The sequence below is a fragment of the Camelus bactrianus genome, chromosome 4 (assembly GCF_048773025.1).
Source record: "Camelus bactrianus isolate YW-2024 breed Bactrian camel chromosome 4, ASM4877302v1, whole genome shotgun sequence".
In the NCBI taxonomy this organism is placed as follows: domain Eukaryota; kingdom Metazoa; phylum Chordata; class Mammalia; order Artiodactyla; family Camelidae; genus Camelus; species Camelus bactrianus.
The window spans coordinates 46,152,779-46,178,253 of record NC_133542.1 but is presented as its reverse complement, the minus strand read 5'-3'; the positions used below and the strand labels follow the sequence as shown (position 1 = coordinate 46,178,253).

Sequence of the window (25,475 nt, the reverse complement as noted above, 5' to 3'; positions counted from 1 at the left end):
TCTTTAAAGGCATTTAATATTGATTTAACCACGCCCCCAAAGACTGATAATAAACCATTGTTATATAACTTTTTAAAAAATTGCAAAATAATCACCACACTGTCTAGCTAATATCATCCCCATACGTAGTTAACAAGTTTTTTTTCTTTTGATGAGAACTTTTAAGATCTACTTTTATAACAACTTTCAAATATGCCACATAGTGTTACCAGCTATAGTTGCCATGTTGTACATTATATCCCCAGGACTTACTTATTTCATAACTGGAAGTTTGTACCTTTTGTCGCCCTTCACCCATTTCACTGATTTCCTACCCTCAGCCTCTGGCAATCACCAATCTGTTCCCTGTATCTTATGAGCTTGCTTCTGAGGTTTTTGTTTTTTAAAGATTCCATGTATGAGTAAGATCATATGGTATTTGTCTTTCTCTGTCTGATTTATTTCACTTAGCATAATGCCCTCAAGGTCTATCCATGTTTCACAAATAGCATGATTTCATTTTTTTATGGCCGAACACTATGCTGTTACACACACACACTTTCTTTATCCATTCATCAGTTGATGAACACTTGGGTTGTTTTCGTATCTTGGCTGTGTAAATAATGCTTCATGTAAGGGTGCATATATATCTTTTTGAATTAGTGTTTTCATTTTCTTTGAATAAATACCCAGAAGTGGGATTGCTGGATCATATGGTAATTCCAGTTTTAAATTTTTTGAGGAACCTCCATCGTATTCTGTAGTGGCTGCACCAATTTACACTCCCATCAGCAGTGCACGAGGGTTTCCGTTCTCCATATCCTCTCCAACACTTGTTTCTTGTCTTTTTGGTAACAGCCATTCTAAGAGGTATGAGGTGGTATCTCATTGTGGTTTTGATTGTCATTTTCCCTGATAGTGATGTTGAGCACCTTTTCATTTACCTGTTGGCCAGCCGTATGTCTTATTTTTTGAATGTCTATTTAGATCCTCTGTTTATTTTTAAGTTGGATTGTTTTTGTGCTATTTCAGGCCTTAGAGTCAGGTCTTTAATCAATTTTGGGGTTAATTTTTGTGTATGGTGTAAGGTAATGGTCCAGTTTTCCCAACACCGTTTATTGAAGTGACTGCCCTTTCCTGATTGTATATTCTTGGCTCTTTTGTAATAACTAATTGACCTTCTATGAGTGGGTTTATTTCTGGGCTACTGTGTTTCATTGATCTGTGTGTCTGTTTTTATGCCAACACCATACTGTTTTTGATGACTATAGATTTCTACTATGGTTTGAAATCAGGGAGAGTGATGCCTCCAACTTTGTTCTTTCTCAAGATTGCTTTGGCTATTGAGGGTCTTCTGTGTTTCAAGACAAATTTTAGGATTGTTCTATTTTTGTGAAAAATGTCATTGGACTTTTGATTGGTACTACACTGAATCTGTTGATTGCTTTGGATACGATGGACATTTTAACCATACCCTTTAATCCATGAGCATGGGGTATCTTTCTGTTTGTGTCTTCAGTTGCTTTCATCAGTGTCTGATAGTTTTCAGTGTACAGTTTTCACCTCCTTGGTTAAATTTATTCCTGGGTATTTTAATCTTTTTGAGGCAATCATTAATGGAATTGTTTTCTTAATTTCTGATAGTTCACTATTAGTGTACAGAAATGCAACAGATTTCTGTATACTGATTTTGTATCCTGTAACTTTACCGAATTGACTTATTCTGTTTTTTGGTGGCGTCTTTAGGGTTTCCTATATATAAAATCATGTCATCTGTAAATAGTGAGTTTTATTTCTTCCTTCCAATTTGGATGCGCTTTATTCTTTTTCTTGTGTTCTAAGTGTTCTCACTAGGACTTCAGTACTATGTTGAATACCATGTAAGATTTGACGTAAGAGGCCAAAGTGGCCCGAAGAAAGAGGTTTGAAACTAAATGTTGAGTATTCACTGGCTTTCTGGAGCAACTCCTTCCTTTTTATGAAGCCCCATGTGGGTGATGTAGGCATTAGAAACAATCCAGAGTTACTACTGCTGTGTAATAAACCACCTCAAAACTGAAGAGGCTTAAACAGTAATCATTTTCTCTCATGGTTTCTGTAGGCCAAGAATTTGGAAAAGGCTCTGCTTGGCAGTTCTGACAGGGCGGCCAATGCACTTGCAGTTAGACTGGCTGGAGCTGGAATGAGAGGCAGCTGGAAAACTAAGGAGGGACTAGCCAGGCATTTCTCTTTGCTTGTGGTTTCAGGGTCTCTCCGTGTAGTGTCTCCACGTGGCCTGGTTTGGGCTCCCTCATAGCATGGCGGCTTCAGGGTGGTACCTTTTTATATGGTGGCTCAAGGACTAGCAGCTTGTGTGTTCCAGCAAACCAGCCGTAAGCTACGTCGCCTTTTATGACCTAGCCTTGGAAGCTGTAGAGCATTACTTTTGTCATATCCAGTCACCTCTTGATTCAGAGGAAGTCACAGACTTTATTGACGTCTTACAACTGCCACATCCACCCTCACGAAATCCATCTGGTGTGGGAGGCAAGGCCGGTCCAGACAGCACCACCGAGACAGTATCAAAAGGTAAGCTGTCCCACACAGAGGGCCACGGGAGCTCAGGGGAGGAAGTAAGGAAAGGCATTGTAGAGGTGGCCTTTGAGCTAATTCTTAAATCAGATTTCCACATCTTCAACGGCATTAGCAAGGCCCAGAGGCAACATAGTTGGTGAACAGCAGCTAGTGACGGCTTGATTGCAATCAGAGGTGGCTAAAGGGGAGGAATGAGCAGAGGCCAGAAATGCGGGTCAGATAAGGAATGCCCAACTTAGAAGCTTGGGAACGGGGAGGTAGGCAGAAAAGTAAAAGTTCCTCTCCCTTCCAGACATAATTACCATAAGAGAGACGGTGGACTTCCCTTCTCGGCAATGTCAAGACCTAACCCTGCTCCTCTGCCTCCTGAGTGTGGTGTTACAGGAGTTTACATCAGTCTCCAACTTGGAAATAGTATCAGGTAACTATTAACAGTTTTCTGGAATATGGCTTTATTAGTTACTTTGAATCATCTAAATTATCATCTAAAGTGTGCCAAGTTCTGAGGGCAGATAACGAATGTGTTGATGCCTGAATGGAGCACACAGTCCTCCAGGCACCTGTTGTATAGATCACCTGATCCAGAATTTTCTGTGATGGCGTGAATGTCCTACAATCTGCCCTGTACAACCTGGATGCTACCTAATAACCTGTGGTCATAGAGCATATGAAATGAAGCTAGGGCTAGAATTGTATTTTTAAGTGATTTAAGTAGCCACATGTGCCAGATGGGCTACTGTAACTGCCAGCACAGTTAAGAAGGACTTGACAAGAGAAAAATGAGCAAAGTGCCAGGGGTGGCACAGATGTGGGGTGTGCTACGGGGATTCAGAGTAATGGGCCGGCCACACTCAGGTTTACTGGCTGAATCTAAAGGAGTAAAGGTCTCACTAGCTTATGTTCCCCAGAGACCCCCTGCTGAAATACACCATCCAGGATCCCAAAGTAAGGGACAGAGACAAACAGGAGCTGGGGAAGATATCTAGGGTGCGAGGGGATTCACAGCTCAATCTTCGGTGGGCAGTGAGGTTAACTTTTAGAAACAATGGAAACTTCCACAGACTCCCTACTACAGACAGTGGAAACTCGGAGCTAGTTTAGTTCAAGTCAGAGGTAGGCACCCAAGGGCTATGCCTCCTCAGCCCTAGAAAGGGTGAGAGGAAATTCCTCACCAACCTCACTCCACACTGCAGCACAGCTTGAGGTCAATAATGAAGCTTCATGTTTATTGTTTGAAACAAATTTATTCTCAGAATAATGCATGAGAGCATAGGCTGAGACTGCCGGTGGGAGGCCTCCCTCCCTCCCCCTGCCGCCTCCCCCCACTCTCTGAATGCCAGGGAGAACACAGGTGAAGGAAACATGCAATCACAAACGATGATTAACTCTAAAGACAAAAGGTTTGGTCCAAAAGAACTCAACATAATTAATCCAATTACTGTGAAGAGCTTCACTGAGTAGGATTAAGATATTGCAGATGTAGTGTTTCCACAGAGTGGCTCTTCAGTGTACCAGGGGGGCCTGCTTGAGGGAGATGAGGACAGAACGCATGCGGGAGACATCTTTGGCCTGCTTGCTGGACTTGGGGTTAAAGTCACACAGCCGGGCCACCCGTTCCCACTCAGTGCCTGGGGATGACTCTTCAATGTCATTTACAAAGGCTTCTTCTGCTGCCCTGGAAGCAACAACAAAATTACGTTGGTTTAATGTAGAATTCCCCTGTCCGGCTACCTGGCGGCTGCCTTGTTATATGGAAGCAACTGCCTCTTCATGCCTGACTTAAGGGCATTCTGGTTTGCCAAAGAGTAACAGCCCCTGGCCCAGGTCAGACTCGGGAGCAGACGCGTGGCCAGCTCTCCCAGGCACGGGGTGCCCGGACTGCTGTGTAAAATGTTGGAATACAGGTGTTTGGTTCAGGGCTCACTCTGTTGATAACAGAGAATTAAAGCAAGTCTTTAGCCAGCTACTCACTGTCTTCATTAGCAAGAGGCAAAGCAGCAGGCTAGTCCAGAACTTGAACAGTAGTTCATGGTGGGCTGTACTGAGTTCCAAGTAAATTTATAGAGATTTTTAAGAAGCACGAAGGTCACTGCACAATAGCCTCTGGATTTATTCTTAAGGCTGGAGAGAAACAGGGCAGATCAAAAGGAATTCAAGACAAAGCTCCCATGCTAGCAGGCACTAGAGACTAAAGCCATTCTGGAAGGGGTCTGTTAGGACATTCTCCAGTTCAGCCAAAAGTTTGCCGTTTCCCTCCAGCCGGGTGCCTCTCGGGGCACGCTCTGGCAGGGGTGGGCGCCCAACGGCCGAGAGCCAACCAGTGTTAGTTGCTTTGTGGTAGGCTGCTGCTCCAGCGTTCTTTCACACCAAGGTCAGCCCATCCCCAGTTGGGAACTAACTTGGTAGGAGCTACAGCCTAAAAGGACAGCGGTTAAGAGGAGGGAAGACACACTATTTCATCTACTCCAACAGGCATCACGGCAAAGCGAAAGCAATGGAGATGACTGGTCTGTGGGGACGGGGAGGGGTGGCACTCTCACAGGGATGGCCGTGGCAAACACCGCTGAAGCCCAGAGCCACTACAACACTGCGACTTCATGGCACACACAGGGGCAGTGAGAAAGGTTTACTTAACTGTTCTAGGCTGTAGCAAGGATGGTTTATGTTTGTGCTTAAAGGTGAAAAGAAGAAAAGAAACAAGAGAAACTTTAGGTCAGATACAGAAAATGAGAATGAGCTCAATGCAGATGGTCAGTAAGCTAGACATGCCCTTGCCACTCTGTGTGCTGGGGACGTGCAGCTGGCTTTGCTGGGCCACCCTGCTGCCCAGCAAACCCAGACTCGACCTTTCCAGTCTCTATTTTGCAAAAAGCAAACCCAATACCACCTGTAAGTCCAGCATTTCACAAGTTTCACTGCAAATGCACCTGGGGGCCCAGGAAACCCAGCTGTCTCCTAACCAGAGGAACAGCTCGAGCCACAGGCCCTAAGAGGCTCTAAAGGCCTCAGCCTGTGTCTGTCTCCCCTTCCCATAAGTTAGTTCCTCTCTCCCTCAAGTCCACCCTCATCTCCCTTCTACCAAAAGCTAGTCCTAATTTCTAAGGAGGAAACAGAAGTGATTCAGCAGTACTGCTTTGAAAACAGAAATCCTTAAACATTTTTCCAGAAAAGATGCAGTTTTCTTTGTGGGAAAAAGCCCAAGTGGCCCACATCAGACAGCTCTGGCTATCTTGCCCTCACAGCTGGGGGTCTCTACACCAGGGTGGGAGACAGGGCATCTGAAGCTGGCCACTAAACACTGATTTCCAATATGTGAGAGAAACAAGTACAGACCCCACAGGAGGCAGCCCCCTCTGCGCTGACACTTCTGCGCCAAGGGAACATGTTTGTCAAAGGAACCAAGTGTAGAAAGTGCTGCCCTCACTGGCTCCTCCCCTAGATGGAGACATTCCCCCTTCCCACCTGGGGCAAGGGGGCAGCAAGAGGCCAGAGCCCACCCTGGTCCCAAAGCCTTCCCAGCCAAGATCACAAATGACCCGTATCTTGAAAGGGAGTAAGCTTGCTTCCCCTCAAAATGAAAAATGGCAACCAGAGTTGTGGGGAGTCGTGATTCTGTGAGACAATGGAACATATCCCCAGCTTAACTCTTAGGCAGCCCCCAGAGCCAATGTGAAATAATTTTAAAAGCAAAAGCGACTTGTGACATAAAAGGAGCATTAACTCTAAATGAAAAGTAGAAACAAAACAAGAAAAGGAATTAGTTTTGCAACATACACATAACCAATCACGTCAGCGAAGGGTTGTTTGTAGAAAGCTTCATCTGCCACCCTAGACAGCAAGAGGTCCAAAAGGCAGGCAAGCAGGCAGGAAAAAAGAGAGAACATTGAGAAGCAGAAACATCTCAAATCCACAATAGAGGCACAACTGTGCTCTGGGGAGCAGCTTCCGGCACCAGACACTCCAGCCACTCCAGCCGTGAGGTGCCCGCTGGCCTTCCCTGCAGGCCTCTCCGCAGTGAGCGCTGCCGCCTCCATCCCCAGCCTGACTCCGGCGACGGCGAGCACTTCCTAGGTGCCCACTTGCAGGCTGAGCCCTTGGCAGAAATCATGTCCATCAATCCTCAACCCCAACACCCTAGGACACTGAGTGTTCTCCCTACACTTTACAGATGAGGTAGCAAGGAACCGAAGCTGAGAGGAAGCACTTGTTCAGCAGCGGTGCCAACAGGGGTGGCAGAACTCACAACCAAAGCTGCCTGGCTCTTTTCACTGCATCACTGCTGCTTCCCACCTGGTGCGTGCCTGGGAAGCCACGTCCCTTCCCGCCAGCTTCATGAAACATCACTGAGCACAAACACTGCCAGGCACCAGGCACCCTGGTCCCAAAGCCAGCTTGTTCTTGGATTATCTGACTACTTCTCCACACTGGTTGGGTGGGACCAATTTTCAGTATCCTGGGAACACATACGGTCATGTCAAAATGCCCACTTTAACAGAAAAAAGCAGCTGGAGGCGAGTAGTGGGAAGACTTGCAGACAAGAGCCCTGGCTCTGCCCCTGGTGTACTGACTGTGTGTCCCTGAACACAACTGCTCAGTCCCTGCCAGCCTTGACTGCTCTGACAAGGTGCAGCTCAGAGGCCAGAACTGCGCCTCTCCTTAACTCTCATTAAGGGAATGGATCAAAATGGCAGCTCTGATCTGGAACAAGGAGGAAAGGGGGGTGCTGGCTGGCTTGGACTCTTGCCCCAGGCCAAGTTCCAGGGCCCAGCCAGCCCTCCTTGTCCACGTGGGTGGGCAGGGAGCCTCCCTCAAGGAGTCTTACCCTGTCCTTTGCCAGGTCAGTTTGGGGGCGTAGAAGTGGAAAGGATGTCTTTTAAGGACAGTCATGCCTGGTCATTAACCTAAACTCATTTATTTGAAGGGAAATTCTAGTAATTTTAATTTATTTTTAAACTCACACATACCCTTCCTTCTTTCCCTGTTTAGTTTATACATAGGAGGTATTTTGTGGAAATTTAAAGACAGCAATAAGAACAGTCTGGTTTTAACTCCAAGCGAGTCAGCAGGAAAACAAGAGTTGGTTCTGGGCAGGAGTGGGAGGGAGAGGAAAGGCAGGCCAGCTTGTAAGCCCATAATCCTTTCAGTTTACACAAAGGGTAAACCTAGTCAATTTCAACTTGTGCTTGCTCCCAGTGGAAGAGAATAAAGGTGTTTAATGACTTCTGTTCACAGCATTACTAAGACAACAAAAGCCTGCGTGTTAGGCTTTTGCTCCTTTGCAGCCAGCCTGGGATGAAAGAGCTGTCGGTGACAGCTCATCCCTGTCAAAGCTACAGCCCCGGAACAAAAGGAAAACCATACACATAAACACAGGTGGCCCCTCCACCTGGTTGTGCTTCACCCACCAGACAGAGGGGCCCAAAAGAAGCAATCCTCAGGCAAGGCAGCGGTGGGGGGACGCACAGGGAGGGCTGGGAGGAGGGGGAGGAACGGCTTCCGGCCTGACGCCAGGATGCTGACCCACATGAAGAGCCCAGAGCGAGCACGGAAAATGTTTGCCATCACTGAGACTCACGGAGTCCCTGAACTTTTACAAGGCTTGAAAGAGGTGAAAAGTCAGTACCAAAGCTAGCTGTGAAAGGGGAGAGGTGTTGCTGTTTGGAAGGGAACAAGGTCGAGGGTTGTTCTCAATGAGTAAACTCGCCCAGCTGTAGGAACCAGGCACTGTTCTGACTGGCTCCTGTGAAAAGGGAATTCTTTTCCACAGGCTGTCACTTAATAATTCATGGCTCTTGAGCAGTGACATTTAGGCCCCAACTTGGGATAAAGGAGGGAGATGCAGTCTGAGGACTGACACCAGACTACAGATGCCAAGACGGCAGGGTCTGTTTGCTGCTGACTGTTGCCCACTGCCCCGCACAGATGTGCTCCCAGAGCTTCGGTTGAAGGCACATGGAAAGCAGGAGGCCTGATGACACTCTTGTAAGAACAGGCCTTGCTACCCCCGAATCTTCTCTTTTGAACTTCTCTGCCTTTCTGCCTGGTCTCTGTGGGCCCCTTCAACATCCAGCTGCTACAAGTCACCTTGGAGAATGACACTTGCTTGGAATGAGTACCTTCATTTTCTTTTCTCAAAATATTCACTATTGGGGGGCAGAGTATAGCTCAGTGGTAGAACACATGCTTAGCACGCAGGAGGTCCTGGGTTCAATCCCCAGGACCTCCATTAAAAAAAAAAATTCACTATTTACCTGAAGACAGACAATGAGAAAGATGAGTCACTTTACACATCTAAGTGTTTAGAGGGAAAGGGGGAAATCTCCAGGGCAGGGTGTGTGCTAATGAAAGAAGTCCCCTGAAGTTGGTCTAAGATGGCTCCCATCCTAGCCCAATGAAGAATAATTGGAATAAAGTGTAAAAACTAACTTTGTGTCCTGGAACTCTGGTGACGGTGGCTAATGTGCCACTAGCTTTAGACACTCTACAAGCTTGCTGCAAGGCAGCAAGTGACCTGGTTTCTAAACAGTCCTGCATGCTCAGTGAGTGGTAAGTTTTAAGGCTGTCTGGAACTTGAGAAGTTCATCTATGAACATCTAACCCAACATTCTACAATTCTAAGTACAGAAAGGTCCCCAAACCCTAAACCAATGCCTGGAGGGACTAAACCTTCAAGACTGAGCTCCTAGAAACAGGCGTGATCACTCTCTCCAAGGACGACTGATTGCATATATAGACAGGTATCCCTTTCTTTATAAGGATACAGTTTAGCAATATTGGCTTGAAAAAATTTCTGCAATGGGGAGCCTGTCTCCAACATGATCATTTTTTAAGTCTGAGAATCTGTATGTCTGTCTGCTTAAACATCAGGGACTCTGAATGTGGACTCAGTTTTACCAGGTTCTTCAGAGCAGACCAGAGGCTGAGGCAACTCACCAGGGTAAATGGCCCCACAGGGTACCTGCACAAAGCACCCTCCCACCTTTCTTCAGAGATCTGAACTTGCACCTGGGGGAAATCATCTTGAAATGAGCACAGGATAAAGGAGCCTGGGCCCATCAGTGCTTCACAATGACCACAATCTCAGCAGAAGCCTCGGTAGCTAACGGTACCCTGAGCAACTGAACCTCAACCAGTCTCCACCATACTTGTCACAGAACTTCAAAGGGAACCTGACAGACACACCTAGAGAGCACATGCCCCCCAGGAAGGTGGGCCGGACAGAGGCTGAAGCCTGGCATCTGAGACCATGACAGAACCAAGGACGGCCAATGGGAGACAGGCAGCTGAAGGCCGATGCACAAAACACTGTTGTGCCACAGCTGCCCCACAGCGGCAGAGGCTGTCTGGCAAAGCAGTCAACTCCCTCTTTTCTGGCAGATTTCCTTCTAACAGAACTGCCAGAGACAAGGGCACTTAAACCCCTCTTTGCTTCTGAGGACAGGAATTTAAGGCTCTTTACCATGAAAATTAAAAGTATCCTCAGGCCCAGCCTGGCCTACCTATACGCTGAAGTGAGCGGGTGACTATTAAGTGAAAACTGGGTTCTGAATCCAGCAGGGAAAGCAAGCCCCTGGCCTCCACCCAGGCAAGCAGCACTGCCCCGCCTCTTTCTCTGAGCTACTTCCAAGTGGACCCCAGGCGCGGAGCATTAAAGACCACAGCTGCTGGTCGGTGGCAATACGAGAATGACTGTTTTCTCCCTACAACTATTTAACTTTCAATAAGTGAGTAAATTCCAAAAAGAGCATTTTTTAAAAGTCAATTCAAGGTTTTCTTAGACACAGATAACAAGCACCCAGAGAACCCTTAATCCTGAAGTCACTGTGTGGGAACATCTTGGCCACCTAAGCACGTCCCTGCTAATGGATCCTCTGGGAAGCAGCCCTCGAGGGCTGGGCTGCATTTTGGGGATGCAGCCCGACCGAGCCTACAGTCATCTCCAGAGTTCTGAAATCCTGGCATAGTCACGAAAGTGGCCTTTCATTCCAGGGTGACATTTTTACATGTGGACTTGCTCTATGAGGTAACTCTTCCTTTTGTGGAATCATACCATTACAGGTGGCACATGTTAACCGAACTCTTAGTTGCAGGACTAGACTCACTACAACAGGGGTGGTGAAAAAACAGGCTGAATTATGCTCATAAAACCCAAGAGACTTGCAACCCTGTTTCAGGTATTTTTCTGAAAACCAGCAAACATTCCACACTAAAAGAAGCGGCTGCTGAAAACCTACACTGGCTGGTGGAAAGGGACTTGATTCCATCTTGGCAAACGAGAAGCACCGTGGACTGACCTGTTGTTTGCTTTCGTCTTCTGTAGCTGCTCGTCCTGCCTCGCATACCACTCTTCCAGCTCCTTTATTGCTTTTTCTTTCCATTCTGCTTCCTGCTTCCGAGAATTGGCATCTTTGAAGGGAAGGAAAGACAACACAAATAAAGCAACATGCAAACTGAAGTTTGCTTCATCTGTTTGTTTGGAGTTTATTAATCTTATGCTGTATGCAGGTGCATGTGTTGGAGGGAGAAGATAAAAATGCTATTTGAAAAAAATTCTGCAATGCGAGGCCTGTTCCCTACATGATCATTTTATACATCCAGCACTCCAACTGAGCAATTCTATTCAGGGTGTTTCACCACAATTTACCCCAGTCCACCTACAGCTTGATGGATGACTAGTTTGGGTTTGTTTTTTTTTTTCAGGGGCGGGCAGAAATACTGACTTTTAATTTTAAAAAGGCTTTTGGGCCAGCAATTAGGGAAAAAGCAATTATTGGTGATCCTTTAATAATGCTGCCACTATTAGTCCAAGTTGGACTACTTATGTTAATCTTTTAATAAAACCTCACAGACTATATTCCCCACTCCACGTTAGATAATTAATGGTTTTGTAAAATGCAAGGGCACTCTCTTCACTAAATACGACAGATGCACTTCTTTGAAGCAGGGAGCTATGAGAAAAATTATTGGAGTAGAGGTGGCTCAGGAACCAGGGAACAGCAGAATATAGATGGAGTTGGGGGGACCACAAAATATCTCCTCCTGCTTTAAACTGCAGAGGGATTCAGCGGCAGAGCTAGGGAAGAAAGAGAAATTCCAATGGGGAGAGTTACAGGGGTGGAGTGAGGGATCATTATTAACACTTGTCCAAAAGGTTCTAGATGAGAGAGAAAATGCACACCTTAGCAGGTTTGCCAGACTGGATTCTCAGCCATGAAGTTTCTGAGGACTAAACATGGGGTTCCCTAAGATACTGAGCTCAAGAAACTTGTCAGTAGACGGTAGGAGAGAAAGACACAGGTCATATTATCACTGCAGTTGACAACCTGAAGTTACTCTGATACTTCACTTTAAGCACATTCTTTAGGACGTCCTCTCTGACAGGTGTTTAATATAGATGTCTCACTTAATCTTTACAATGACCCCAAGAAGGTAAACTACTCCCACACTCAGCAGTGAGAAAAACTACAGCTCAGGTAAGTCTGAGCGAGTAACTTTCCTAAAGGTTATTTAGTATGTGGCAGAACCAAGATTCAAACCCAGGTTCAACTCGAAAGCTTACACATTCTTCATCACACCACCTCCAGGAAGGAGGGACAGAAAGGGAAGCAAGCCCAGCAACAGTCACGAGATGTGACCAGCAGGTGGGCACCAGTGATCCAGACAAGAGCTTGGACAGCGCAGAAGCCAGAGCCCGCTCCTCTCATGACTGTCCTTGAGGAAGAGAGCAGAAAGCAAAGAACCACTTGCAGGGAAGGAATGAAGCATTTGGGGGCAATTTTAGGGCCTTTTCAAAAAAAGGTCTTATAGTAACAACCTGCAGGAGACTACTATTTCTGTAACTACTAGAAACAGCCTAATAGCAGCTAGAAACTCCCCCAGTGTTTCAGATTATAAAGAACTTTTTACTCTGTTATCTAACTTATCAGAAGGTGACCTATTGCTCAGGAGAATTACTTTGCTCTGATTTTCCACTGATGACTCAAGGATACACAGTAAGCTTCTGATCTGTGTCTATCCTTGGCATTAAGTCTATGTGGAACAGCAGGCCCTGTGGTGCAGGGAGATGCTGTGGGCTGACGGTGCCCTGCAGACAAGAAACTGAAAAAAATTTAAAATGTAAGATCTCCTTTCCAAGAGTTGTGAAATTACTTCCAGAAAATTATTTTTGATTGGAGAGCATTTTCTTTCTGTATAGTCTATTATCATTTTGTAAACGTTATTATATATTAGGAACAAAATATCAGGGAAATTTATCTCTGAAAAGTTAATCTAAATAAAAATTGTGACCATCTGCAGAGATTGTGGTTATTGCACAAAACAGTCCCTTTAAATTGTCTTTTACAGATTTGTGAAGTGACACAGGCAGTAAGAGTTTAGAATTCTTAAACGCTTGGCTTGACGGGACAAAGATCCAAGCTGTAATACAGTCTCTCTGAATGTGGGAGGGGGAAGCATGAGGGGAGGGTGAAAAATCCTCTTAGAGAGCAGGGCGCGCCGACAGCTGTCTTCTCTGGCCATCCTCATTACTGTTCGCAGAAGAGAAAAGTATTGGAGAACACAGCCTGCAGTTAAGGTGAAAAACATGGACACTGCTTCTCTATTTTTAACATCTTGCACTTTCTCACAGTTCTTGCAAGGAAGGAAGGGGAAACTACAGAAACACCTAATTCACGGACCACCTTCATTTAACTGGAATGCGAGGCCAAATCTTTGACTTCCCCCAGGAAAGCATCCAGAGTTAAGAAAACAACACTTCATGGAATACTTTCAAAGAGCTCAATTTGATAATTGAATGAGAAAATGCAATCTTTCGACATTCTCCATGTATCCATGTACTGTCTCCACAGAGAAGATGACTTTGTTAAACTTCAGAGAAAGAGAAAAGATAAAACTGGGTTCTACAACATGAAAAATACTCCACTAGTAATGCCAGCTAAGCCTTGCCTCTAAGCCTACTCTGAAGGTACTCAAAGAACAAGCAAGGACCAAGGCTGCTAGCACCATGAAGGCCTATTTGCATCTTTCTAAAGCTGCACTATCCAGTAAAGTGGCTACTAGCCTCATGTGGCTATTTAAATTTATTAAAATGAAATAAAATTTAAAATTCAGCTTCTCAGTCATACTAGCCACATGCAGCTAGTGGCTACCATACTGAACAGCACAGATACAGAACAGTTCCTCATCAAAGCTGCTGTTGGATAGTGCTGTAAAGGTTTAAACCTAAGTGTGCCCTTTGTTTTGAGACCCACAAAAGGTGGGCTGGAGAGAGAAAAGATCTGACACTAATTGGCTGTATTATCTGGGTCAAGTCCCTTCCTATTTCTAGGTGTCAGTTACACCATCTGAGTTACATTTTTACTACTTCAGTGACTCCCAAGAAGGAATAATAATGCTAACACTGTGGTTACGTAAAAGAACATCATTATTTCTAGAAGTACAGCATTTAGGCAAGTATGTGATGTTTATATCTTTAAGTGGATCAGAAAAAAAATTATGTGTACATTCATAATACATATATAAATGTGTGAGTGCATGTGAATATGTAACACATACATGCCTCATTTATACAATAACCCACGATGGCAAGATGTTAACTACTGAATCTGGAGGGGAAGACACACTCTTCTTTCAACTATTCTGTGTTTGAAATTTCAACAAAAAGTTGAGAATTACTTTGTGGATAACATCCCCCACGCTCTGCCACACCTTTCCAACCCACATGTACAGGTAACAACTCTCTCCTGATCTTGACCAACTGCTGACACCCATGGAGAAGGCTCTTTGCCAAAGGCCAGGCTGATCCCAGGCTCAGCCTGCCTTCCAGCTGGAGTTCACTAAACGTAAGGTGGCTGAGGGGACAGGTATCAACTCTGAAGCAGGGCAGACTTCAGCTGCAACTCTGACTCTACCACTCAAATACTTATTCTTCCTATGATCCTCACTTTCCTCACCCGTAAAAAATGTAAAAACTTAACATACAGGGATACTAGGGTAAGAAAACTGAATTGTACATGTTTCCTACATACCTCACTTTTTCTCTTAAGTGTTACCTTAAATTCAGTCTTCAAATGATAAACTGTGCAGTCCCTCACTTGGATGTAATACCGTCAGGTTTACAAAGCACTCGCATGAATACCATCTCAGACTACCCTTGGAGTTGGTAACATGGATCTTACATCACAGATGAAGAAACAGACTCTGTAAAGTTTGAGCAACCAAGTGCCCAGAGCTGGTGCTGTGTAAGAGTTACGGCTGGGCCTGGAAGCCAGTCTTCTACTTCAAGTCCAAGGCTCTTTCCACAGCACCACTCCGCCCTTCCTGGAGGAGAAGATGCACTTGGGGCTCTCTGGACTGCCCCAGTCCCCACCCAGTGGCCTCCACGTGGGTAGCCTTGTGACCTGCAGGTTGAGAAAGATATCTTCCCCCAAACTGGACAAGGACATTATGAGCTAATTCAAGTTAAAAAGGAATAAAAGTAGAATCAAGGTCAACTATTCCACTGAAAACAGACAGAAAGGGATTCCTTACCAAGGGCTTCCAAGCGTTCCATTTGCTCTTCTCTCCATTTACGGATACTTTCAGGCTCTGACTGCAATCGATCCACTTGTGAAATAGCTGCATAACTGTCTGTTGGCCCATTACTCTCCTTAACACAAACACAATTGTGCTCTGTAAGTACCAAACCTCTTCCCAGAAAGTGTGCTTCATCCAAGTTAGAACCCTGGTTATGTGCAGTACTAACAGCTGCTGTAAATGTTAAAGGATTTCCTTAAGAGCAACAACACAACCTTCCTGCCAACAGGGAGCTCTCAGCATTATGCACTTAATCCTTGTGATTCACAAGGAAGGCAGAGTAGTTGTTACCCTGTTAATAAATGGATCATGAGTGGGAGACAGGAAAGTTAGGGAGGTGGGTAATGAACTTATCAGGAAATAGTGTTATCACTATTTTTAGTTTTAGTTTCCTCACTTGACACAGAGATTATGTGACATCTTCAAAGTAACAAAGGTAAAATACACAGCACAGCAAGGCCGAGAACTGAAGACTTCTAATGCTATCATACAATGCAGACAAAAGTTCACTTAATACCACCTAGTCAAAATATAGTGATAAATAAGGTCATACTGTATAGCATAGGGAACCATAGTATCTTATAATAACCTGTATTGAAAAAAATATGAAAAAGTATATATATGTAACTGAATCAATATGCTATACACCAGAAACTAACACAACATTGTAAATTGACTACACTTCAATTAAAAAATATGTATATAGTGAATTTTAGGAAAGACTCCAAAAGAAAATGTAGTTACTATAGTCACACCAAGGAAAAGAACAAAAAAGCAGGCAAACATGAGTCACAAGTGTATGTGGTGGAGAACTGGGGGAGGGGCGGGTTCTTCACAGTAAAGATTTGGGAGCTAGTAAATTTATAAAGACTCAAACAGAATTTAATCTTCAGCGATTATTTCACCTATAGAACTAGGGACTATTACCAGGTTAACCTTAAAAAGATGGGGAAAGATTTACAGTAGTATTAGTAACTAACTTATTAGCACTTTCCATGTGCCAAGCACTTATAGGCTTCATCTCCCAAGTACCTTGCAGGGCAAGTATTTATTCCCACTTCACAGCTGGGGGATTAAACCCAGGCACAGAGAAATGACATATCTACATTCCCAGCTAGTAAGGGATAAAGCCAGGATTGAGTTGTCTCACTCTAAAGGTCAGGCTCTAAACCAGGGATAGGAAATTACAGCCAGGTCAGCCACCTGTTTTTATAATTAAGTTTTACTGGAACCCAGCAACACCCATTCATTTAAATACTATCTGTGGATGCTTCACATTACAGCAACAGAACAGTGTGACAGACACTTTATGACCCACAAAGCTTAAAAAGTTTACTACCTGACCCTTCAAGAAAAAGTTAGTCCACCTTTGGCTTAAACCAATTAGACAGTTTATTTCCTTCTTGACAGTTAAATGGTTGAAGGATGGGCAGAAACCCAGGCAGAAGCAAAAGCACCACACTATATCCTCAGGCTACAGTGATTACTTCCGTAGGGTGCAGGGGGAAATACAGGACTTTTGCTGAGTGGCGGGGAGAAATCTCCACGTTGTTCAAGATACTAACACATGCACCAGTGAGGCCTAGAAATGCGGGAGCCATTTTGCCACCATGAAAGAGCACAAAACTGCACACTCAGCAGGCAGAACCAGAGTCCTAGCGGAACTGAGTCAGAGTCCTGGTCCGAGGACCCCGAGCCTATCTCAGAGCTCTTTCAACTTTTTAAACTAGTAAATTCTCTATGTTTAAGCCCATGCAAGTTGGGCTGGTAACCAAAAGTTTAGTGATGCAGAGGGAAAATGAGGGTAGTCATCACAAATACCAGCCACCCCTACCCCCAATACAATCGAAAAGGTTCAAATGCTGGCCCTACCACATACCACCTGTTATTTATACTCCTGGTTTAACCTCTGTGTGCCTCAGTTTATTCACCTGTAAATGGGAACAATAGTACAGGTCCCTCAGGTTGTTGTGAGAATTAAAGTTTGGTATAAACAGTGTTTGACACAGGGCACAGCACATAGTGTTTCACCACCATCATCATGAAGGGTCATTTTTTGAGAGTAAAGGTGACAACAGCAGGACCAGGTCAATCACATTTTTTAAAAGAATGCTCTATCAATGTCACTTCTCTTCAAATCCTCCCACTTTGGTAGGTAACATACCAGCTACTAATACATCCACGAAAGTCAAAGGACTGGGGTCCTTTCTAGGTCAGACAATTCAAATCATAGGAAAGGAATACTCTCAAGAACTGTCTTTCAACATAATCAGAGTACTCTGTACCTGGTAGTATTCGCCATTCATCACTCCATCAACAGCATCTGCAAGACATAAGATTTTGCTCTGTCAATCAGGGCTAGTCAAATGCTGGGCCAAAGGATTATACAGTATGATACAGAACTGTGTGCTGCAGGTACTTTAAGTTACTGAATACTACCCCCCTGCTAGGTACCAGGCAGAACAATGAACAGCTCTCCATTTAGTGAAGTCAAGATGTGCTTATACACAAATAACTTAACCAAAATGTGGGCAAATCTGCCCCAAGCTCCTAAACCCAAAAGTTTTTGATAGTCTTCTGGCTTGGAGTGGAAGCCTGGCAGAAGAGTCTCACAGAGCAACAGTTTCTCTATGAAAGTTCTGGAGAAAGCAAAGGAGAAGCGTGGCCTGGAATCCTTCAGTAAGCAGAGATACGCAGCTTCACGTTTAAACTAAGGTGCTTGTGGGGTCAGGACCCTCCATCCTGTAGATGGAGTAGGTTTGGCACCTGAGGGTCTACAGTTGACGATTCTTGCTAATCCCTCTAGTCCACCTGGAATTAGTCCAGAACAGTAAGATTCAGGCAAACCAAATTAAGCCAGTGTTTTCAAAGATGTAGGTTATAAAAACCTGAAAGTGTGTACAACCTGATCTCACTGGACAATTAATTATTCATGAGCTAAATGAGAAAGTCCATCTCAGAAATATGAAGAAAAATGTCTTTCTAAATAAAACCCAGAGATTATTAACACATACAGTACAAAATGGTGGTCCACAGGCTGAAAATATTTTATTTAAAATACAAAGTACTAGTTCAGGGAATTTCACAAAACCAGGATTTCCAGGGTTTTGGGGGGTGTGTGGGGGAGGGGTGGCAGGAATGTGCAGAAAGAAGACCTGGTAATACTGGGCCTGCATTCCTGAAACGAAGGCAGGCTCTGGTGACATTGCCAGTCCCCACTAGCCCCTCTTATTTTTAGAGGAGGTACTTGGGATTGAACCCAGGACCTTGTGTGTTCTAAGCATGCACTCTACCACTTGAGCTATCCCCTCCCCTCTTTTAACCCATCTTGTGTGTCACTAATTCAGTTACCCGATTGGCCCCATAAGCATGTGTTTCTAACCCATGCCCTGACCCAACGGCTGTCACTGAGACAGTCTGTACAGGGCTGCACACCAGCTCTCTGGAGTGGCTACTCTGCCTTCCCTTGAAAGCTTCAATACAGGCATCATAAGGTTAGCTTCCACCTACATATTCTGTATTCTTTATCTGTTGGTTGACCCACATTTACTGCCTACTATGCAGGACTTCTATTATTTTGTCCAATTTTTTTCAAACTATGAAGACCATCTTACTGCATGGGGTGGGAGAGGGAAGAGGTGAGAAGAGATGAATCTAAAAGATACAAGAATCCAAACAATAAAAGAAATGCACAGCAGCTAGTGTGGGCCACCACCCCAAGGCCCTCAGAAACATCAGAGCTTTCCTAGAAGCCAGGAGCAGGGTGCTCTCAGCGCATTCCTTCCTTCTAACAGGCAAAGTGGTTTCATCAAATCACTCCTCCTGTCTTCTGGGTTCCTAACTAATTAAACCCAACTTGAACTGCTTATTTTCCAAATCACCGCTAACATTTTATCCACTCTTTTCATTCTCTTGCTTCTCCCAATTACCCTCCTCCTCTTGCTTTGGGAGTACTGAAAACTTTCATTTCCCCAGTGTGTCTCCCTGATACCAAAATATTGGGTTTTTTAAAAGGAAAATGGAGACAGAAGAAAATGCCATGCAAATTTCAATACTCAGCCCACTGATTTCTATTTTTTTCATTTATCTAATGCATATACACAAAATTTCTTTCAGCAAAACCAAACTCCCACAACAGATGCTTTTTAGTAACCCAATCATCTGTATCATTACATTCTCTACTTTTTTCATATCAAAACACCTACTAATTATTGCTTCCAATGTGCCAGGCACAATGTTAAACCCTTTCTATACATTAAGTTTTAATCCTCACAACAAACCTGTATGTATCAGCACTTCACCAATGATCTTCAAATACGTGCAGGGTTGCTTTCTTGAGAGGTAAGTAAGGTGTTCTTGCAGGGGCAGATAATTAATGACACTGTTTTTGCTCTTCAATTTATTTTTTATGTTTAAGATGTAAGAAAAACACTGAATGCATGCGTTATGAGATAATCAGCACTTAAAAAGTGGTGCAATACCTGAGTCAGCCAGGGCATCAGAGGAAGCGTCATCTGATAATGGGAGGCATGAAGACAAACCACAGGATCTAAGCATTTACTAACCCCCCTCAGCTCTGATGCACATCTCACTTGCCGTGTATGTATCAGTTATTTCAACGTATTTCTCATACTTTTCTTAATTTCCCTGTTTTACTCCTATGCTTTATTTACAATAGTACAAAAATGAGTTTCTTATAGTTTTGTCAGTGGCTTTTCACTACTTCAAGCTGTTTGTGTGACACCTACCCACATAATTTCTGAAGTATCCTATCAAGTTTTAGAAACAGTATTTGGGGGGCATATTCAATTGCTCTTCAGTAATAAACCCCTTGTACAGAACTGACAGGGCATAGGATGTATATTTTAAAAACCTAAACACTGGCCATTTTCCCCCTTTGGCCTACCATTTTTATTTCCACAACCAGCATCAGTGCCCCATTTTTCAGACCTTCATTGATACTAGAGACTGAGTTTTACCATGTTTTTAAATTTCTGCTGATCTGATAGCAGGAAAAAAAAAAAAGCCCTTACGGTGGTTTTTTATGCCTGTGAGGTGATCACCTGATACTTGATTTTCTTCTTTATTGAATTACCTGAGTTTTGCCCAGTTTCTGCTATCTTTTGATCTCTAAGTATTCCTTCTGTATTATTTGCCCTCTCATATTGCAATTATTTCCCCCATTATCTTTTCCTATGGTTTATGATACTTAATACCTAGAACTACTTAACCTGTATGAGACAATAACCTTTCCCCTTTATGATTTCTGTTTTTATGCTGAAGGCCTCTTCTACTCTAAGATAAATATTCACTTTTCTTCTGGTACTTAAAAAAAAAAAAAAAACCCTCTCTTTAATCCATCTCGAATTTATTTTTGTAGACGATAGAAAAGAGTGAGGTAACTTTAAATCTTAGAACCTACAATGGCTAGTCTGGCCAGGCATACATTCTGGTTAATATATTACTGCTAACACACCAACTATCCAGTTAATACATTCAAACCCAGGGCCACTGCCAGTATGAGAGACTTTGATCACTACTCCAGACACAAAACTAGAAGCAATTCTCATCCCGTAGTTCCGAAGTCACATGCTGCCTGACCTGTAGGACTGAAGACTCATCCAGACCCACTGGCAAGTGCCTTGGGCTTTTGTTAGCTACTGTGCTACTGTACTAACATTCAGCTGGCTCAAGTCAAAAGATTGTCTGTTGCTACAGAAACATGCAGAAGAAAGTCCATCAAGGGCCTTGATTCATTAAGACAATTAAGCTAAGCAACTTGATGCTCCAGAAGGAAACTTTCTAAGGCATCTCAGGAACTCCAGACTGAAACAAACTCCGAACAGAAACAAGGGCCAGAATAAGTTTCCAGAGGTGAAAGACTGTCCCAGATGCACCTTCAACTTTCCATGTTCCCCAACCACTGAAAGTCAAGCAGACCTGGGTCAGAAATCCTGTGGAGCCATGTATTAGTTTGCTACTTTAGAAACACTGCTTAACTTCCACAACAATCCGTTCTCATCTGAAGTAAGGTAACACTGTCACTCTGCCTGCAGAGTTACTGCATGGGTCTGAGGGTGTACAGAGAACCCGGCATGCAGTAAATGTGCAGTATTACACACAATGTCATGCATGAGATTTCCCTGAACTTCCCTTCACCACTGCTACCAAGAAAATTACTCTCCACCTCCAGAAAGTTTTCTTTTAACTTATGTACCCCTCTTCCTGCAACGAGTGCCTCATTGCCATACTCTCTCAGTAGCTCCTTAACTGCCTCTTACATCCTCTATCCTCAGCCCTCTAGATTGAGGGCTTTTCCATAGCTCTAAGCTTAGGCTGCCTTTTTCCTGACCATTTGTTCTTCCTCAATCTCCCTGAGCCACTTCACTTAGCTAGTTACCTCCCTCCTCGAAACTTATGTTCTTCCCGGATCTCCTAACAACTGAGGGCATCATCCAAGTCTCAGGCCTAACCCCTCCTCCATGGGAGTTTTCCCCAAGGCTGGGGGAGTTTAGATACATTCCTCTCTCCTCAATCTCTGTTAGAGCCTCGTGCCTATATATCTCTGTATAATAACACATTAGATACAGAGCTCTCTCCTAAAATGTTTCTTCAGTAGCCCCCAAAGCCTACAGGCCTTGTAACACCTTTCTCACCCTACTCCCAAGGAATAATAGCCAGGTCTGTGCGCAGTAAAAACATACCAGGGACTGTGTGTAAGCACTTTACAGGTGCTCTCTAATGGAATCCAAGCAATCTTGTGTGGTGTGTTTGTACCTTTTACAGAGGAGAAAACTAAGGCAATGGCAGTGATTATAGAAGCTGTCTGAGACCACAAAGCTAAACTCACACACAAGCAGCCTAGGACAGCACAGAACCTTAACTACTAGAGTGAGACTCAGAGTTTTTGTGTGTGTATGTGAGAGAGAAAAAAAAAAAAGAGAAAAAGAAAAAGCGTCCAAATAGTTCTAATCCCCAAAGGAAGTGCTGACCACTGCACTTTTTTTCTGACCACTGCACTATTACCAACCTCAACTACACTGTCAGAGATCTGCCTTTGTCATTAAATGCTTAGTTCACTAAGAAAGTCCTTCCTAGGAACTAAGTCAGCAAACATCCCTTCCTTCCCTTTGCTGAAATCTTGATGCACATGGAATCCGCGTGTCCAACTCTATTCTTTCCGTTTTACCTCTCCAAACTGCCCACCACCAAGGTCCGCTGGCTCTACAAAGGCCCCCTGAACCTGACATCCTTGCATATTACTTTGTATCTACTATGTGCCACACAACCTGCGAGGCACCAGCGATACAACAATGGGCAAGAATTAACACTGTCCTTGAATGAGGACAGTCTTCTGTGAGTCCCGATTCTCCCAACTCTGTCCTCCCCAGGGCAGCCATAGCTGCCTTTCAGAAATGACAATCTCTTATCCGCCTTTACCCCAGCTTAAACAACTACAACAGGATATGGTACAGCCTCAGGTGGGGAGATGTGGGGCTCAGCTATTAACTTGCCCTTTTTTCTTAAGCATTTCTCTGTAGGATTGTTTTCTCTATTAAATGAGGGAGATAAACTAAGATCTAAAAATAAATTTTATAATTCTCAGGCAAATGGTGAAGACTACCTAACAACAACAAAGAAGCCCTAATCACTTAAAGCCAACTTCATCTTCCAGCCACAGTCTAGTTCAGTCCAACCTGCCTGCTATAAATTGCATTCTCAGGTGTATTACCCCTTCACCTGTAAGCTCTTGCTGGGGAACTGATTTGCTTAGGAGGCAGCAGGGTGTAGCATAAAAATTTAGGCTACAAACTAGCAGTCACCCCACCCCCACTCCCCAAAAAGGTTCTGCTTGGCTGAAGACTGAGATTTCTGAGTCTGAATGCTTTTAGGAAGAACACTACTCAAGTGTACCAAAGCCTGGGCCTCCAACACTCCTTATTACCTTACAATCAGCATGTTTCTCTCATTTATGTTACCTGCCTTGCCTCTTAAGTGTGATTTTAGGGTAGTATAAACAGTCTTATCTGCTCCACCGGAACCCCATTCTCTTTTAAGTGGAATGTTTTTTAAGTAAATGAAAAGCCACGTGTCCTTTCTTCTAGCTCACTTCCTACTTCCCTATACAATGAAAAAGGTCTCTTCCACTCATTCTTTCCTCCCACCACCACAAACCACACTGCACACGGGTAACGCATTCAAAGGTCAAACTGGCAAGCCTACCAGGTGCTTCCTCGTTTTGCTCGAGTTTGGCTGGGGAAAGGCCACACTACATTTTCCATTCACCTCTTGAAAGACAGGTGCAGGCTAATCTCAGGTTCCAGATAAACAATGCTGCCTACCAAAGCTGTTCCTAGACAAAGCAGAGCTCCAGAAGTCCAACCCATAACATGTTCGACAGATGGTAAAACTTACCCTTTTTGGCCGGAGAATCTCTCTCCAGGGCTACACCATGTTTCTTGAGTTCCTATCCTCATTTCTTCCCCCTTACCAAACACTCTGCACACCTTATGTGCTTAAACACTGAACTGCATTGCCATTTTTGTTTGTCTCAAAAACGATACCACTGTTCTAATTTTTTGCTGCTTCCCTTCCGACTAACTGGCCTTCTTGGGCACAGACTTGCCTGTAAGTTTAGCCAAACTGCGCCAATGAGGCTGAGCCTCAGAAGCCCGGCTCAAAGCACAGCAAGTGCTCACGGAAAAGTTCCTGAATTGAACGAGCTTCTTCGGGCTCCTCCGTCTGTCAGCCTATTTTCTTGGCTTTCTGGCTCCGCCAGTGCCCAAGAGCGCTAGAACACACTCACAGAACGGACTGGGCCTCTCAAGCCTGGGTTTCTGCACGACTGAGCCGGGGTCTCGTTTCCTCTTTCCACTCCTCCTCAGCCTCCCGGTCAGAAGGAACAAGAGTTACACAGAACTCTCAGACCCACTCCTGCCCGAGTTTCCAGACAAATGCTCCCGCCCTGAACGCGTCCGCACTCACCTGGACCTCCTGGCGGCTCGCCGTGCGGCTGGGGCCCGGGTGCGCCGCCGTCCAGGATGGCGAAGGCCTCGTCGTTCTCAATGCCCGCAATCTCGCTCTCCTGCTGCGCCAAGAAGGCCGCGGCCGGGTCTTCTTCGCCGGCACCGGCCACTCCGTTCCCCATTGCGGGGCCGCCGGGGGCGCCGGAAGGGGCGCCGAATGGGTCTAATTCAGCCATGACGGGCAGTTCAACGGCACGGACACCGACGCTGAAAGACACACCAACCGACTCACCGACACCGCGTCCGGGAGCAGCAGCTGCGGCGGCGACTGCGATCCGAGGGCAAGCGGGAGGAGGCAAAAGGCGGAAGCGGAAACCCTGCCCCTATATCCGGTCGGTCTAGGCAGTATTGGAAAGCCTAAAAGGTAACAACCAATCAGAGGACAGAAATGGTTAACGACCCAGCCAATCATCATGAGGGGGCGGGCCCCCGAGGAAAACTCGTGACTCGGGCAGCACCTGCGTGAACGCGCTAATCCCTTACGGCCCGGGGTGGCGGAAGTGGTATGTGACTTAAGGGAGCCTCGCCTGACCCGACTTTGGTGTCTGGACTGACCGCCGCCTCTGAGAGGACTCTCGTGCTGAACCGGGAAATGAGGTGAAGTTAGGGCAGCGATGATTAGCCAGTTGGAGAAGAGTCAAGCTACTTAGGCTTTGTGAACCTCAGTTTCCTCATTTGTAAAATGGAAAGAAGAATGCTGTACTACCTCCCTCCCAGGATTAGTGGGCAAACTGAATCCTTTTACAGCTGTGTACGGACTTTATAATATTTGTGTTTGTAAACCCATTCACCCAGCCTGGGTTATTTTCTCCTTTAGAGCCGCCTGACAAATATAACCGATTCAAATCCACTTTGACTTGTCTCCCCCACAGTAGTGTCATAAAAAGGCAAATATATCTACTTTTACAAAGCCCTTTTGCAGCCAGTACTCTTTTCAGAGCTAGACAGAAGTTTCTAGAACTGGAAAATTCTTTAAGTCTCACCTAGTTCATAGGGAAACTGACGACTCTGGGAGCCCCACAGGGAATCACTGGCCAAGAGGAAACAGATCTCTTGGGCAACTCCATAATGGTACTAGCCACCTCTTGTATGTACACACCTTTCCCACTTAAGGACAGCAGGAACTTTCTTTAGAAACAACGTTCCTTCAGTATTTCTTTTAAATCAGGGTCATGTTAATAACATGGCTAGTTAATTTTGTCTAAACCACAGAAATGATAGTAGAGTGACTCCAGTTACTCATGCTAATGTTGAGAAGGGGGGCTTATGCACTGGCTAACAGAGGGATTTTCCTCCTTTACCACCACCATCCTAAAAAGTCAA

General features: G+C 44.7%; 1 protein-coding gene across 4 annotated transcripts; it reads right to left on the bottom strand.

Annotated features, from left to right (window-relative positions):
- Positions 1 to 104: 104 nt before the first annotated feature.
- Positions 105 to 24,464, bottom strand: CLTA (clathrin light chain A). 4 transcript variants are annotated; one of them, XM_010952869.3, is made up of 6 exons: positions 24,112 to 24,464; positions 17,412 to 17,449; positions 15,082 to 15,199; positions 10,848 to 10,959; positions 5,189 to 5,224; positions 3,778 to 4,228 (listed from the first exon to the last, which is right to left on the bottom strand). In XM_010952869.3, exons 1-6 carry the CDS (start codon positions 24,326 to 24,328, stop codon positions 4,057 to 4,059), a joined length of 693 nt encoding a protein of 230 aa, XP_010951171.1. In that variant the 5' UTR covers positions 24,329 to 24,464; the 3' UTR covers positions 3,778 to 4,056. The 4 variants fall into 4 exon arrangements, with proteins under 4 accessions (XP_045371151.1, XP_010951171.1, XP_010951172.1 ...); XM_045515194.2 differs by lacking the exon at positions 3,778 to 4,228 and adding an exon at positions 4,255 to 4,674; XM_045515195.2 differs by lacking the exons at positions 3,778 to 4,228; positions 5,189 to 5,224 and adding an exon at positions 105 to 2,731 and having other exon boundaries at positions 24,112 to 24,463.
- Between the last annotated feature and the right edge of the window lie 1,011 nt (positions 24,465 to 25,475).

What these genes read in the sequence shown, in the direction of transcription:
- CLTA (XM_010952869.3), bottom strand. Translation starts at nt 24,328, where the DNA reads ATGGCTGAATTAGACCCATTCGGCGCCCCTTCCGGCGCCCCCGGCGGC. An exon ending in CGAGCCGCCAGGAGGTCCAG is followed by an intron (nt 17,450 to 24,111) that starts GTGAGTGCGGAC and finishes TATGTCTTGCAG; the next exon opens with ATGCTGTTGATGGAGTGATG. An exon ending in GGAACGCTTGGAAGCCCTTG is followed by an intron (nt 10,960 to 15,081) that starts GTAAGGAATCCC and finishes TTCCCTTCAAAG; the next exon opens with ATGCCAATTCTCGGAAGCAG.